Source organism: Saccopteryx bilineata, chromosome X (genome assembly GCF_036850765.1).
Source record: "Saccopteryx bilineata isolate mSacBil1 chromosome X, mSacBil1_pri_phased_curated, whole genome shotgun sequence".
NCBI lineage: Eukaryota > Metazoa > Chordata > Mammalia > Chiroptera > Emballonuridae > Saccopteryx > Saccopteryx bilineata.
The window spans coordinates 42,524,530-42,541,260 of record NC_089502.1 but is presented as its reverse complement, the minus strand read 5'-3'; the positions used below and the strand labels follow the sequence as shown (position 1 = coordinate 42,541,260).

Genomic DNA, 16,731 nt, shown 5'->3' with positions numbered 1-16,731 from the left:
TGTGTTCATTTACATGTCTCTAGGCAGGAAAATATTTGAAACTGACTCCACAGGAAAAGCTAAACATAAATTAAAAAGGGCAACTTGAAAACTTCTCTCAATTTATCTGAACTGAAAACATTTGATAAACATACATTTCTTGTTTGTGCCAACAGCTCCAAATCACAGCTGTGATATCATTAAAAGCCACAACCCTACTATCCCTGGTTATGCTGTTTAATGTTGAATATTTTGATGAATGATTGTTTGTTCACTCTCTCAACTGGTTGATGTATCCCTTAGTGTACACAATTGGATGATCATGAAATGACTACTGGTTCATTCATGTTGAAATTGTCTACATGACAGTAAAAATGGAGTTTTGGGAGCCCAACCAGTGACACATGTTTTAGCGATTAGCCAATATTGTGATGAAAACAATATCTGTGTAGTGATCCAGTTTAATAAGATGTGTTGGTGAAGCTGTTGGTTTCAGCCAAATTGCTTAATAAGTGCCACTGAAAGAAGAGCAAAATAATTAGTCTGACTGGACCAAGATTGTCTGTTGTATTCTTCTGTCTGAAGGAGTCCTGCCAATCTGAGAACTGTTGCTTTTATAGGTGCTGGAGGTTGGAGTCAGTCCCCCAGATATATGTTAGTGTTGCTAGTATATGCTGAATTCAGCCGCAGAGTTTCTAAGGCCTCAGAGAGGAGAAAAAGACATTGTGCTTTCAAGGAATTAGATAAGACCATCACAGAAGACAATAAAGACCATGGGTTATATATAATAAGGAGCTAGAGGGTGTGGAACAGATATCAAAGACTTCAAGAAGATTAGAGATGGAAGGGAGAGGTAAACAGTAAACAAAAGATGTTCAATAAGTACATCATGAACAGATGAAATAGAGATGAGAAACAAGGAAGAATAATTTCATTGAGTAAGTGAGGCTTGGAGCCTCTTATTAAAGCAATGAAAGTCAAAATTAAACATATAAGACCTTTGGTCAAAAGAAGGACCAAGTGAAGGTCCAAGGGAGTGGGGTTCTAATGGGAGCAGCATGCTTATTTGGAGGAATCTGGACACATGCAACTCATTCTCCCAAGCAGTGAAATCACAACAAGAAGTGATTTATGCCTGTAAGCTCAAGTGTTAAGTTATGAGTTGGAGGCAGAGGTGTCCACCTGGGCTCTGGGGCATGTTCCAGCTCAGAATCAGAATCAACCTCTGAATCACACAATTCACTTCCTTCCAGGTCGCATTAAGAAGAGATTACAGGAGGAAGGGGATGATACTGTTGAAAGCTCTAAATACCCCCATTCATCTCTGGTGAAGCCAGTTCTACAGGATGAATAGAAGAGGCAACTTCCAGTTTGCTTGTTTCCATTACCCATGGGCTTCTACATAATACACATTCTGAGTGGAGACTGTGCATAAGGTAGCCATGGGAACACAGCTATTAGACAACACCAGGGTGGCCAACCCTATCCACTTATTTCCCCACTGGTCAACTTCAGGGCATTTTTTAGAGTCTGTACTGGAATAAAATGCAGAAATATAATGGCCAATTTGTTGATACATGTAACAAATACAAGGTATGTGAGCTTTCTAGTCTCCAAATCCACAAATGTATACCAGATTTGGAGAGAAAATAGATCTGGTGATTATATCTTTTGGGGCAGAGCCATATACTTTTTCTGTACCCCCAGAGTAGAGTGATGGCACATATAACAGGTGCTCAAGAAATTCTATATCTATATGAGCCCTGACTGGCTGGCTCAGTGGATAGAACGTAGGCCAGGTGTGCGGATATCCTAGGTTTGATCTCTGGTCAGAGCACACATGAGAAATGACCATCTGCTTCTCTTCCCCTCTGTTTCCCCCTTCTCTTTATCTTCCCCTCTCACATTCAGTGTCTCAGTCTGAGCATTTGATCCTGGGTGCTGAGGATAGCTCAGTTGATTCAAGCACTGGCCCCAGATGGGGGTTGCCAGGTGGATCTCGGTTGGGGTGTATCTCTATGTCCACTCCTCTCAATTGAAAAAGAGGAAAAAAAGAAAGAAAGAAAGAAAGAAAGAAGAAAGAGAGAGAGGGGGGAGGGAGGAAGGAAGGGAAAAAAAGGAAAGGAAAGAAAGCAAGAAAGAAAGAAAGAGAAAGAAAGAAAGAAAGAAAGGAATAAAGGAAGAAAGGAATAAAGAAAGAAAGAAAGAAAGAAAGAAAGAAAGAAAGAAAGAAAGAAAGAAAGAAAGAAAGAAAGAAAGAAGAAAGAGAGAGAGGGGGGAGGGAGGAAGGAAGGGAAAAAAAGGAAAGGAAAGAAAGCAAGAAAGCAAGAAAGCAAGAAAGCAAGAAAGCAAGAAAGAAAGGAAGAAAGGAAGAAAGGAAGAAAGGAAGAAAGGAAGAAAGAAAGAAAGAAAGAAAGAAAGAAAGAAAGAAGGAAGGAAGGAAGGAAGGAAGGAAGGAAGGAAGGAAGGAAGGAAGGAAGGAAGGAAGGAAGGAAAGAGAGAGAGAAAGAAAGAGAGAGAGAGAGAGAGAAGTGCCAAAGTACACAACTAAAAAGTGAGCACAGCAAGTTCCTAGTACTGCATTTTAAAGGCTGGCAAAATATTACCAGGAAATTTCCAGTGGTGGGAGAAGTAGGGGTATAAATGAAAATGGAGAAACTAAGAGATCTGGTTGGATGGAATGGGAGCACAGGCCTGCAAGCTCCAAACTCCCCACTCATCTCCAGCAAAGCCAGGTGTTCAGGATGAATGGAGGAGGCTACCTCTGATTTATCTTTGGAGTAGATGTTTTGTAAAAACTAAAGGGAAATTCACTCTGAAATGAGATAAGGCTGAAGAGAACAAATTACTAGAACAAAATGTATCAAGATATTTTTTTACCTAATTTCATGTACCTTCTTGAATTTCTTATGAGTATGTTTGTAGTCTAATGTGGGACTGACTCCACACTTCACAGCTGGTCCCTCATCCCCAACCTAAGCTCCCCTCAACCCACAAGACCTAACTAATTTTATTTTTTTAATTGAGTTTATCAGGGTGACGCTGGTTAAATAATTATCCAGGTCACAGGTGCCCCATTCTACAACACATCTCTCTACACCAGCGGTTCTCAACCTGTGGGTTGCGACCCCGGCGGAGGTCGAACGACCAAAACACAGGGGTCGCCTAAAGCCATCAGAAATACTTTTTATTACCACTGCTCTACACTGTTTTGTGTGTTTACCACCACCCCCCAAAGTCAAGTCCTCATCCATGACCATTTTTCCAACTCTGATCCCTGCTCCTCTTCCCCTGCCCGACAATCACCACACTATTGTCCATCCCCATTGTATTTTGTCTATTTTTGCTCTGTCCTTTTACCTACTTTGTTCCTTCCCCCTCCCACTGACAGCTGTCGGCCTGCTCTCCATTTATGAGTCTGTCTGTATTTTGCTTGTTAAGTAATTTTGTTACTAGATTCCATATATGAGTGAAATTATATGCTGCTTGTCTCTCTCTGACTGGTTTATTTCACTTAGCATAATGTTCTCCAGGTCTATACATGCTGTCGCGAAAGGTAAGATTTCCTTCCTTTTTATGACTATGTACTATTTCATTGTGTAAATGTACCACAACTTTTTTATACACTCATCTATTGATGGGCACTTTTACTATTTTCAGGTCTTGGCGATTGTAAATAACACTGCAATGAACAAAAGGGTACATACATTCTTTCAAATTAGTGTTTTGGGATTCTTAAGATATATTCCCAGGAGTGGAATTGCTATATCAAAAGATAGTTAGTTTCATTTTTAATTTTTTCAGATAACTTCGTAGTGCTTTCCACAGTGACTGTACCAATCTGCACTCTCACCAACAATGTGCAAGGGTTTCCTTTTTCCACACCCTCGCCAACATTTGTCATTTGTTGATTTATTGATGATAGCCATTCTGGCAGGTGTGAGGTGACATCTCATTGTGGTTTTAATTTTCACTTTTCTGGTGATTACTGAAGTTGAGCATCTTTTCATATGTCTTTTGGCCATCTGTATGTCTTCTTTAAAAAAGTGTCTATTCAGTTCCTTTGCCCACTTTTAAATTTTTTGGTGTTGAATTTTATTAGTTCCTCATAAATTTTGGATATTAATCCCTTATCAAATATATCAATGAATAAGTTCTTGCATTCAGTGGTCTGTCTTTTCATTTTGTTGATGGTTTTCTTTGCTGTGCAAAACTTTTTAGTTTGATGTAGTTCCATTTGTTTATTTTTTCTCTTGTTTCCCTTGCTCGAGGAGATATATCTGAAAAAAATATTGCTATGAGAAATGTCCAAAATTTTATTGCCTATGTTTTCTTCTAGAATTTTTATAGTTTTGTGTCTAATATTCAAATCTTTAATCAATTTTGATTTTATTATTGTGTATGATATAAAAAGGTGGTCTAGTTTCATTTTTTTGCAAATATCTGTCCAATTTTCCCAACACCATTTATTGAATAGACTATCTTTACCCCATTGTATATGTTTTTCTCCTTTGTCAATTATTAATTGACCATATAGGTGTGGGATTATTTTTGGGCTCTTCATTCTGTTTCATTAATGTATATGTCTGTTTTTATACCAGTTACCAAGCTGTTTTGGTTACTATGGCTTTATAGTATAGTTTGATAACAGGTAGTGTGATTCTTCTAACTTTTTTTTTCTTTTTATCTTAATTTTTAAACTTTATTTAGGAAATTAGCTTTACGATGGTGACATTGATTAATAAGAGTATATAGGTTTCAGGTAAACATTTTTATAGCATTTGAACTGTTGATTATGTTGTATACCCATCACACAAAGCCAATTCATCTTCTTTTACCTTATATTTGCCCCTCTTTATACCCTTCCTTCCAGCCCCTTCCCCTAGGAATAAACAAAGGATGTTTTTCTTTTTCAAGATTGCTGTAGCTATTCAGGGTTTTTTGTAGTTCCATGTGAATTTTTGGAATATTTGATCTAGTTCTGTAAAATGTGCTATTGGTATCTAGAAAAGAGTTATGCTGCATTTATAGATTCCTTTGGGTAATACGGACATTTTAATTATGTTAATTCTTCCTATCCATGAACATGGTATATGCTTACACTTGTCTGTATCTTTTTCTACTTTTTTCTTCAGTGTCTTATAATTTTCTGAGTACAGGTTTTTTACACCATTGGTTAAATTTATTCCTAGGTATTTTATTATTTTTGAAGCAATTGTGAATGGCATTGTTGTCTTGGTTTCCCTTTCCGACAGACCATTATTGACATATAAAAATGCAACTGATTTCTGTATATTTATTTTGTAACCTGCTATTTTATTGAATTCATTTATGGATTATAGTAGCTTTATGGTAGAATCATTAGGGTTCTCTATATACGGTATCATGTCATCTGCAAATAATGACAGTTTTAGTTCTTCCTTTCCAATCTGGATACTTTTTATTTCTTCTTCTTGTCTGATTGCTGTGATTAAGACTCCCAGTACTATATTGAATATAAGTGGTGATAGCAGACCTCGTCGTCTTATTCTTGATCTTAAGAGAAACACTTGTAGTTTTTTTCCTTTGAGTATAATGTTGGCTCTGGGTTTGTCATATATGGCCCTCCTTATGTTGAGGTATGATATTCCTTCTATTCCCACTTGGCTGGGAGTTTTACTTTTTAAAAAAATACACAAACAGGTGCTGGACTTTATCAAATGCTTTTCTGCATCTATTGACATGAATATTTTATTCTTAGCCTTCATTTTGCTTATGTGATCTATCACATTTATTGATTTGCAGATGTACTAACCTTGCATCCCTGGAATAAATCTCACTTGATCATGGTGTATGACCTTTTTATATATTGCTGGTTTCAGTTTGTTAATATTTTGTTGAGAATGTTCATATTTATGTTCATCAGGGATGTGGGCCTATTATTTCTCTTTCTTTGTAGTATCTTTATCTGTTTTTGGAATTAAGATAGTGCTGGCCTCGTAAAATAAGCTTGGTAGTCTTCCCTTCTCTTAAATATTTTGAATAGTTTCAGAAGGACAGGTGTTATTTCTTTTTTATATGTTTGGTAAAATTCACCGGTGAAGTCATCTAGTCCAGGACTTCTGTTTGTTGGTAGGTTTTTATTACTGTTTCAATGCACTGACTGTGATCTGTCTATTCAGATTCTTTGAATTTTTCTGATTCAGTTTTGGAAGATTGTATGTTTCTAGAAATTGATCAATTTCATCCAGATTGTACAATTTATTGGCATATAGTTGTTCATAACATTTTCTTAAAATCTTTTGTATTTTCTTAGTGTCTGTTGATATGTCTTCTCTTTCCCCTCTGATTTTATTTATTTTGGGTCTTCTTTTTTTTTTCTTTGGTGAGTGTGGTTAAAAGTTTGTCAATCTTGTTTATCTTTTCAAAGAACCAGCTGTTAGTTACATTGATCATTTGTATTGCTTTTTTAGTCTCTTTTGTTTATTTGGGCTTTTATCTTTATTATTTCTTTCTTTTTACTCATTTTAGGTTTTGTTTGTTATTATTTTTCAAGTTTCTCTAAATGTAAAGTTAGATTGTTCATTTGAGAGTTTTCTAGTTAATTGAGATAGCATCTGTAATGCTATGAATTTCTCTTCTAAGACTGCCTTCACTGTGTACCATAGATTTTGGGTTGCTGTGCTCTTATTTTCATTTGTTTCAAGGTATATTTTGATTTGTTCCTTGATCTTATTGTTAACCTATTCATTGTTTAGTACTATGCTGTTTAGCCTCTATGTGTTCGTGTGTTTTTCAGTTTTTCTATGGGATTGATTTCTAGTTTTATACCATTATAAGACCGAACTCATTTCATCTAAAATACTGATGATTTCCTATGTTGGCACATGTGCCTGCACCCCTAGCAATCTGATTTGGTATTGCCTGTTACTGAATCCCAGGGAAACTGTGTGTGACTGATCTTCAAACCCTAATGCACACATCTCAACACTTGATCCTAAACATGTTTACAGAAGACATGAGGTGGCCAAGGCCAAAGTGCTTGAGCTATGAGTCAGAACCTATAGGTTGATTTTAAAACACCTCTGTGGACACACTTACCGGAATTCCGTCAATGCTAAGAAAGCCAGGAACTCCCATGAGACCCTAAAAAAAGGTATAACAAGAGGTATGTGAGAAATAATCCAATTGACCTCCATCTGATTCACTGAGTTTGTTCCTGTGATTCATGACCTAAGTTAAGAAGCATCTTGTACCTCCTTTTCTACATTGACTCACGCTGTTCCCCACTCCAGTTCTAAGTGATCACTTCCCTCTTCTTCACAAGTTTTCAGACATGTGGGTGTTATGAAACCAGTTTTTGTTTTAGACAATGTGTTGTAAGACTTAAAATTAAGGCTCAATATTATATGCTGTCTTCACATCTGGGCAAACCAAAAGAGCCTCAAATGGCTTAACCATAAGTCTCCCTCTCTACTCTGTGACTGCAGATAAGGTATTCTAGGCAAATGAATCTCTTAATCAAACAGACCAGATGTAGTTTATGCTTATCCTTGAGTAGTGGGTTTCAGTCCTCTGCTGGAGTACTGAATTATTCAAATAAGCCAATCACATTCTCCCTCAAGAACCAAAGGGTGCAATAAATAAATAAATAAATAAATAAATAAATAAATAAATAAATACTAAAAAAAAGTAGACAAACCAAAGGGTACTTCATCTCCTTAACACTACAAAATCTGCCTCCCATACCCCTTTCTGGTTTATTCTGATCCCAAGTACAACTGCTATATGGCCCTGCATAGTGTTTGGTGTCCTCCTCCTCTGTACTGGGAGTATATATGACTAATAAACTTCTATCCATCTCTTCTGCTCAGTGTCAGACCTCATATCTTTGGCCATCTCCAGAGCTCTAGAGTGGGAGTCCTTCCCTCACCAATGGGGTGAATAGAAGGTGGCTAATATGGCAAAGTATGTAAACTGAGCTGCTAAACTCAGTCAGCCACCATGACAAGACCAATCTCTTTTCTTTGATCTTTTTCTCTATATTTGTGGCCCAGATTGTTTTCAAGCATTCTGAATCCTTGCTTCCCAGTCATCTTGCCTTGAATTCCTGGCTTCTTCTGCCCAGATAATTGGACTTCTGACTCATGCCCAGTTCAAACCCACATGACTTCTCAACACAGTGAGCCTATTTGTCTAACAAGTAGCTAATGCATGCACTTTGTGATTTGCTTGCCACAACAGTATCTCTAGAAATGGGCTGATCCATTTAATGATCCTGTCTCATTAAAATATGTAGCCTGACAACATGGTATTCAGGATTAGTGTTATTTCTACAATAGAACTGAGATTTAGAACCTCTTTCCTTCAAACTTATAAACCATGATTCAAAAGAAAATCAAGCTTTGGTGTTCTTACTTTATCTCCTTTTGGTCCGTATGGTCCCAGAGGGCCTGGAGATCCCTTCTCTCCTTTCAACCCTGGTAAACCACTAGGGCCAGCAAATCCTTGAGGGCCTGTTGGACCTTGAATTCCAATTGGCCCCAGTTGCCCCTAAAATGGACATAAGGAGTACAATTAGTTAGCAGAGGACTTAACATCAATACTTCTCATTTTCCCATCCACAGAGAACATTGTCATCACTTCACTAAATAATTTTGGCTTAGAGATCTGTGAAGTATGCCAAAGTTCAAGACACAGATCAGAAAAGGCTATTTTAGGGTCTGCTAAACTTATTTAGATAGAACATATTTTATAAGCACACTTAATAAGATTCATGTGCACTAAGATCCTTCAACTTTGTACTTCTTAGGAGATTAGTTATTCAAGCTGGATAATATTGTCCTCTTCTTAGTTAATGCCAGGTCATCCATCAGATTGTCAAAATAGTGAAAGAACAGAATGCTGGAGAGAATCACAACATATTATAACTCACATCCAAATGGCCAACCACATGCTTGCCATGAAGTCCAGAAATGGCTGTGCCTAAAGAATATGGTCTTCAGAGGGTAGAAACCAGAAACTTATTGACTGACCAATATGTCAGAGCTCACCTTTGTTGGCAGATCTTAGGACCCAATCACTGCAACGGGAAATAGATGCTCACAGGGAAAATGCACACATACAAATTATTTATTTGCTCACCTTCCCTTTACTTCTGCCAGTTGCACAATGTTGAAGATGTAAAAACCACGGAGCCTGAGAACATCCACTAAGTATTAATTATGACACCAAGAAGGAGTAGCTTGAAGATTTTGAATTACCTGGTTTTAAACTTGTCTGTAACAATTAAGTCTGAGCATTCAGACTGACATTTTAAAGCTGACCAAGACAAAGAATTATCCCCAGTGGGTTGCCACACAGGTAGGCTATTATTTAGAACAAATACCAGCAGGGATTGTATTTTGTTGGCAGAAAACTGAAAACCATTAGTTATGTTCAGTACATTTCAGAGTACATACCAACATATTAGGTAGAAAGTCTATTTTCATAAACGTTTGCCATTTCCACTTCTCTGCTCTTTTGCTATCTGCAATTTCCTACAGATTTGTGAAAAATTCTGACTAAAACCCTCTAAGTATGCCCTTTAAAATTCACTTAAGTTCTACATTTTAAAAGTCCAAAAATTGGACAGATGTTTTATGTGGTGGCTAGAGTCATATACTGGAGATGCAAGTGGCCACCAGATGTATAGGGCACTTGGAGTACAATTTCAAGTGTTAATCAGGCCCATGAAGACCTACAATCACGTAAAAAAGTAAAATATACTCTTCCCGAGGAAATGCAAATCTCTGGGAGAGTGTTACCACCACTCTACTTCCCCTACACTCAACACGCACACAGCCTATAAGGGATGCTAGGCTACATTCAATTAGTGGGTTTATTTCTAAGAATAATGGGGTGGGAGTTGAGCCTTGACTTTTTATGGTTTTATCTTCTGCTGTTGGAATTTTATTTACAATGATTCTATTATTATTACTCTTGTGGATATTTATGCACACCCCCCCCACAGAAAAAGAATAATACTTAAAAATAAAAATAGTGCAGGGGTGTTGCTGAGAATTAATGAAGAAGACTAAAATATTGGCTTAGCTCTCAAACTTAATGTACACAAAACCACAGAAAACAGTACAGGTCCGGAACAGAGCATAAATGGCATAAGAAGTCAAAGGAAGTGTTGGCCAAGGAGTTTATGGAGGGCTTCCATTCTGTCCACGGTTGGTGGAAGGAGTCATGGGCCACATTGAAAAAGCTAACTGGGCCCCGACTGAAGTGGGCCTAGAAAGCAAGGCAAGAAAGTTGAAAAGTTGATGTGGCAGGAAGTAGGGAACCCTTAGAAGTTTGGGAACAGGGAAAGATGAGAGGAAGGCAGTGTGTTTCAGGGCTGAAACTCATCAACAGCATTCAGGAGAACATGTGTGTGTCAGCATGAGGCCAAGGCAGCTTGCCTGAGGCTGAAACAAGGGAAACAGATAAGAACCAGCTGTTGGGGGAGTAGGGAACTGTTTGGTGGGAGGATGGGGGGACAGGACAGGCTTGTCGAAGCCATGTTATTTCTAGCAGAGATGATGCAGTCAGGGCACTGAATTCTTGACCCAAATCAGAGCCGTACTCAAAGCTTACCTGCATCAAGAAAGGGAGGTGGAGAGCATGATAAACCACTGAACAGCTACCGAGAGAGCAGAATGCACTATGGCCCAATTGTCATCTTGCTCACATTACTAGAGCATGAGCCATGCCTGGCATCGGCACATGGGCTGGCACACTTCAGTTCTGGTCTCTTGCCTTTGTGAATGCATGCTCAGCAAAACTAAGCAAGGAGACTTAGGAGTCAGGCAATTCTAGGCCTGGACTGATTCCATCCAGAAAGAGGAGGGTTGCATGGCCCACTCCCTTTCTCTTGGCTGGATGGGCATGCTCAACTTGCCACAATGGCACAGCCGACCTTGCTATTCCATTCAGAGAACTTAAATAACTTGCAGATTCTTTGAATTCTAATTATTTTTCCAACAGGCTTTTGAAATGGCATCCCTCAAAGAAATGTGTACTTTTGGGCTGGTCCTAGCTACAAACTTCTCAGGCTCAGATTGACCTAAGGGCTCAGATTGACCTAAGGGACAGAAGCAGAGCCTGTAGGATGTCTTGAGGCCTCTGGGATACTGCTCAGAACGGCATGCTCAGTGTGGTTTCAGGCCCTTCTGGAGCTTGCAGTCATAAGATAAAAGACAAGGAGCCTTCCTACCCACCAAGGTCCTTTCACTCAGCGGTGCAGAACACTGCAAACAAGTGAAGATCATAAAGTAAAAAAATAAATAAATAAATAAAGAGAGAGAGAGAGAGAGGCATTTCTTTTATGGGTTGCTTTGTCAGCCCTCTCCAGATGTACATACTATGTGGTTATACCTGTATGATCTTTTTTCCCTCGTTTCCAATGCACAGGGTTTCTGTCTCAGTGTACTGCTGAAGCTTAACACTAAAGTGGTGATGAACTGCTTTTTTGGAGTTGTCCTCCAAGGAAGGTATTGATGTCACTTTTCATCATGGCCAGCAGAGGGCAGTATGAGAACATAGTGGCTACAGAAAATCAGGTGGGAGGTGGGCCTCACTACAGAGAAAAAGAAATGAAACCAGTGTCACAGAAGTCACAGAATGTTCGAGCTGGAAGAGCCCTTAGAGACCATTCTATCCAGCTTCTATTTTATACATAAGGGAAAAAAAGAAGCCAAGAGAAGAGAAAGGACTTGTTTAGGTCACGTAGCTACTGAGGAACAGTGTGGGACACTTTCCCTGTTTGCCAGTGGCAGATGTCCTCAGGGGTCTTTGAGGCTGCCCCCCCACCCTGATCCCGCCCCTGGGACTGTCCCCATCAGTAGGCTGCAGCAGCCAGATGCTCACACATCATTTCTCTCTTCCGAACTCTGATCATTTCACAGAAACAATCTGAAACACCATCACTGTTTGGGCTGCTAGCAGAATTTCAATGGGCTTGGACCAATGCCCTACCCTGAGACATGTCATTTATTTTGGCAAATAGACCCAGAGAGGGCAGAAGTTACTCCTCCAAGTCTTTCCAACACTCTCTCCTTCCTCCATCTGCTCAAAATTTTACATATGCACATCAGGGTCTAATTCGCAAGAGAATAAGCTGGGACTTGTGCAAAAAAGGCCAGGAACTGCACGTTTACAACTGCAGCCCAGGCTGGCTGCCTGCTGCTGACTACAGAGGGTTGGGATCAGTATACACTTTAAGGTATTAGATCAGACCACACACACCCACGGGGTGGATCTGCTGGCCTCAGCCCCAGTCCTAGATAACTGGGTTAACAGACCCAAAGATTAGTCTGTATATAAAGCAGTACACATATGCACAAATAGCATCCAGAATCTGAAAAGCATATGCCTCAAACTAGGTAGGACTGTGAAACTGATAGGGTCTGACTTTTCATTATGAGGCTTCTTCCTGTGTTTTTATCCCTTCCTCAATTTCCCAGTGCCCTTTCTTTTAAAATTAAAATTTGTTCTTAAGGAAGAATTTAAAAACAATCCCCGCTGAGGCATAAATGACTGACAACAACTTAAGAGCTTTACTTCTCTTCAGGGGAACTTGCACTTTAATGGAGAGCGAAACATTAAGCTAGGGGGTGCAAAATGATATTTATGAAGCATAAAAAGGAAAAGAGTTGTGTACAGGCTTTCCTAAGGATCCAACTATATTATTATAAGAGATGGTGTAGTGCTGTTAGGTTTTATCATAATGCAGGCTCTTTTTTTTTTTGGAACAGGAACAGTGAGAGAGAGAGAAAGAGAGGGACAGATAGGGACAGACAGACAGGAAGGGAAAGAGATGAGAAGCATCAATTCTTTGTTGCGGCACCTTAGTTGTTCATTGATTGCTTTGTCATATGTGCCTTGACCGGGAGGCTACAGCAGACCAAGTGACCCCTTGCTCAAGCCAGCGACCTTGGACTCATGCCAGTGACCTAGGGCTTCAAGCCAGCAACTTTTGGACTTGAGCCAGTGACCATGGGGTCATGTCTATGATCCCACACTCAAGCTAGCGACCCTGTGCTCAAGCTGGTGAGCCTGAGCTCAAGCTGGTGTCCTCGGAATTTCGAACCCGGGTTCTCCATGTCCCGGTCTGATGCTCTATCTACTGTGCCACCTCCTGGTCAGGCTTATGGTGCAGGCTCTAAAGTCAGACATACCTGGAGTCAAATCTCCTTACTGCATTTAATACTAATGTGATCTTAAGCAAGTGACTTAAGTATTCCAAGTCTCTAAGGCTTTGAGCAATAATTGCTTTGGTTTTAGGGTTATTGTGAGCATTTCAGTGAGTTTAATAAACTTAGAATAGCTGACAGATAGCATGAAAGTATCAATCAGTTCCCTTTCTTCTTTAAGTATCATTTATGGTAAAATGTAGAAATTATTATTGGGTATTTAATGCTTCTTCTCTTAAGTGTAAGATTCACAGACATTATTATTATTACTATTTATTATTTTTTTAGGTGAGAGGAAGGGAGATATTGAGACAGACTCCTGCATGTGCTCCAACTGGAATCTACCTGCCCACCCCTTCTGAGGCCAAAGTTCTAGTACCAAGCTATTTTTAGCATCTGATGCTGATGTGCTCCAATGGAGCTATCCTCAACTCCTGAGGCTATGCTCGAACCAACTGAGCCACTGGCTGCAGGAGAGGAAGAAGGAGAAAAGGGGGAGGGAGGAGAAGCAGATGGTCCCTTCTTCTGTGTGTGCTGACTGGGAATTGATCCTAGTATGTCTATACGCCAGGCCGACGCTCTATCCATTGAGCCACTGGCCAGGGCCCGATGCAGAGACATTATTGAGAAATCCAGTTTTGGTCAGAGATGTGTGCCTAGGAATGAAAGGTATCTGTGAGAGCATTTCCTTCTTACTTAGCACTGATGTTTTGGTGCTATTGGGCATTTGGCTCTTCAGTGTCTGCTTATTCTCCTAAAAGGACCTCATCTACTTGCTAATGACTCCCAAATCTGAACCTCCAGCCTAGATTTCTCTTCTCAGCATACCAGACCTCTCCACCTGGATATTCCAACTCAAACTTAAAAGTACCAAAGCTGAACTTATTATCTGCTCCCCACTCCCATTCCCCAAACCAGCTCCTTGCTCCTGAGTTAATGGAGCTATCTCAGTAAATGGCAGTCCATCCATAAAGTTGACTAAGCCAGAAACCCATACATTTGATCAAGCCAGAAACCCAAGTGTCCTCCATGATTGTATCTTTACCTCATCTTCCACATCTACCAGCAAGAACTATCAAACCCACCTCCAAAATATAACTCACACCTGTCGATTTATCTCTATCCTCTTGGTCTTAGTTCATAGTCTTTCTTTCTCAGCTTTCTCCTAGAATGTTTTCACAGACTCCCAATTGGTCTGCCATTCTGCTTTATTCTCTCTTAACACCCCGATCCAGGGCCTTTGTACATGCCTCTGCTCTTCTGGATTGCTTCTATTTATCATTCAGACTCCAATCAAAATACCAGCTCCTCTGGGAGCCCTCCATAATTACTTGCACCCACAGTATGTACTAGGTTGCTTGTTTGTATCCATCCCTACCAATAGATTAAGCTTCTTGAGGACAAGGCCTATGTCTTACTCCCACTGAATCACCCATGTTACATACATGCCTAGTACCCAGTGGGTGCTCAGTAAATGTTTGCTGAATGAGGAGAAATGAATGCATGAATATATATACCAAGAAGCCAGTGGCCCAGGTAGAGCAATATCTTCTTTAGAAGTCTAGATAGCTGTACAGGAGTGCAATCAAGAACATTCTGATGACAGAACCACAGAAAAAAAAAAGATGTACAGGACAGAAAATCATCCAGTTCAGGATGAAGAAGCTGAAGCCCAAAAATGGAAAGAGACTTATCCAAGTTCATACAGTATAAATTCTAGATATATCACAAGACAAAGGGAGTGGATGGGGCAGCAGGACCAGAGACAGGGAACCCAGTGAGGAGGCTGTGATCTCTGTGAGAGAAATAATGGTGAACAGGACTAGGTTCATGGCAGTGGAGACAGGGAGAAGACAGATTTTAGAGTTATCTCAGAGACTAAAAATGACCAGACTTGGTGCTATATTGGAATTGGTAAGTTAAATAAAGGGAGGTGTGACGAGTGAATGTTAGGTTTCTTGATTGGGAAACTAAGTGAATCTCTTGAGTGACATAAGGAAGTTCAGGGGCAGAAGAGTCTTGAGAGGCAGAAGATGAGGGGTTCGCCTTTGAAGAGATAGAGACTAAGATATCTGGGGATCATCTAGGGAGATGTTTCTCCCTAGACTAGAAGGTATGAAAGGACAGGGAGCTCAGTTGACTTTGTTCACCATGGTATCTCTCTGGAGCTGCAGGTCTAGTGTGGTGTAGATAGACAAACCTTAACTGTGGGGGCAAAGCATAACTATGGACTGAATGAAAATACAAAATTAAGTGTACACTTGGGCATCTTTGAGAAGGACACTTCCAAGTCTCTTTAGCTAAGTGCAAAATGAGATTAAAAGGCTTTGTTGCTATCCTGACAAACCCCTTGTGGTCTTTGAAGAAAAGGGGGAGCAGAGATTCCTGACCTCCAGCCTAGGAATGAGGTAGCTTAAATTCTACAATTGGTTCTTACTTTCCAACTGGAATTGCCACCTTAGCTATGGGGACGGTATAGAGAGGATGCAAGAACTTAACAGACTGGCCTAAGTAACTGTGGTCTCTCACTTAGCCGTGAAATATACAGTAAGAAAAAACTAATGAAACTATCCCCAAAAGGGCAGAATACTTGAGAAACTTCAGTCTGATCAGTGGTGGCTCAGTGGATAGAGTGTCAGCCCAAGATGCTGAGGTCCCTGGTTCAAAAACCTCAAGCTTGCTACCTTGAGTGCAGGCTCCTTGGCTTGAGCATGGGTTTGCTGGCTTGAGCGTAGGTTTGCTGGCTTGATCCTGGGGTCGCTGGCTTGAGCACAGGATCATCAACATGATACCAAGTTCACTGACTTGAGCCGAAAGGTCACTGGCTTGATAAAGGGGTCACTGTCTCCACTTGAGGTCTCCGGTCAAGGCATGTATGAGAAGCAATCAGTGAACAACTAAAATAAAGCAACTACAAGTTGATGCTTCTCATCTCTCTCCTCCCTGTCTGTCTCTATCTCTCTAAAAAAAACCTTTAAAACATTTTTCCTTTTGCCTTCCTTATAGAGCATCACAATATACCTGTGGGCACCAAGTCGCAAAGTGGTTAGTCAGTGGGGCTTGATAATGTAATACAGTTGGTCAGTGGTAGAGTTGGTGTTGGGGCCTCCCAATCAACTCTGTGATCCATCTGTTGGAACAAATGAAGACAGCCGTTCATAGAATCCTACAGTTCACTCTTCTAGTAAGCACTAATGGGCTATAATTGTCTCCAAAAGTAAATAAGGGAGAAAGAACACCAGTAAATGAGAATATGTCTATAGTATGTCAGATAAAGATTCATATCATACAGATAAACAGACCCATTCCGTGACCCAGAAAGACTGGTTTAGCTTGATAATGTTAGCATCATCTACAATTTTATTTTTCCCATCTACCAATCTGTATAAAAAAAGATTAGTGTTTAGCAAAGTGAACCCCGTAAATTCTTAGTGTCTGCCAGAGCTAAGAAGCAGTATTCAAAACTTGCCTTAAACACTCAAATGAAAACACATTTATTTTCTGGTTCTTAAGCTATAATCAGTGTTTAAAGCAGCCATCTCAGGCACGAAGA

The 16,731-nt window shown here is 39.9% G+C and overlaps 1 protein-coding gene across 1 annotated transcript in view; it reads right to left on the bottom strand.

Annotated features, from left to right (window-relative positions):
• The window catches only part of COL4A6 (collagen type IV alpha 6 chain), a 413,946-nt gene that overhangs the window by 66,515 nt on the left and 330,700 nt on the right, over positions 1-16,731 (bottom strand). The window contains exons 4-5 of the mRNA XM_066249666.1: positions 8,377-8,511; positions 7,060-7,104 (exon numbers count right to left, since the gene is read on the bottom strand). Of these exons, the coding sequence (XP_066105763.1) occupies positions 7,060-7,104; positions 8,377-8,511 (180 nt within the window). The remainder of the gene's footprint in view (positions 1-7,059; positions 7,105-8,376; positions 8,512-16,731) is intronic.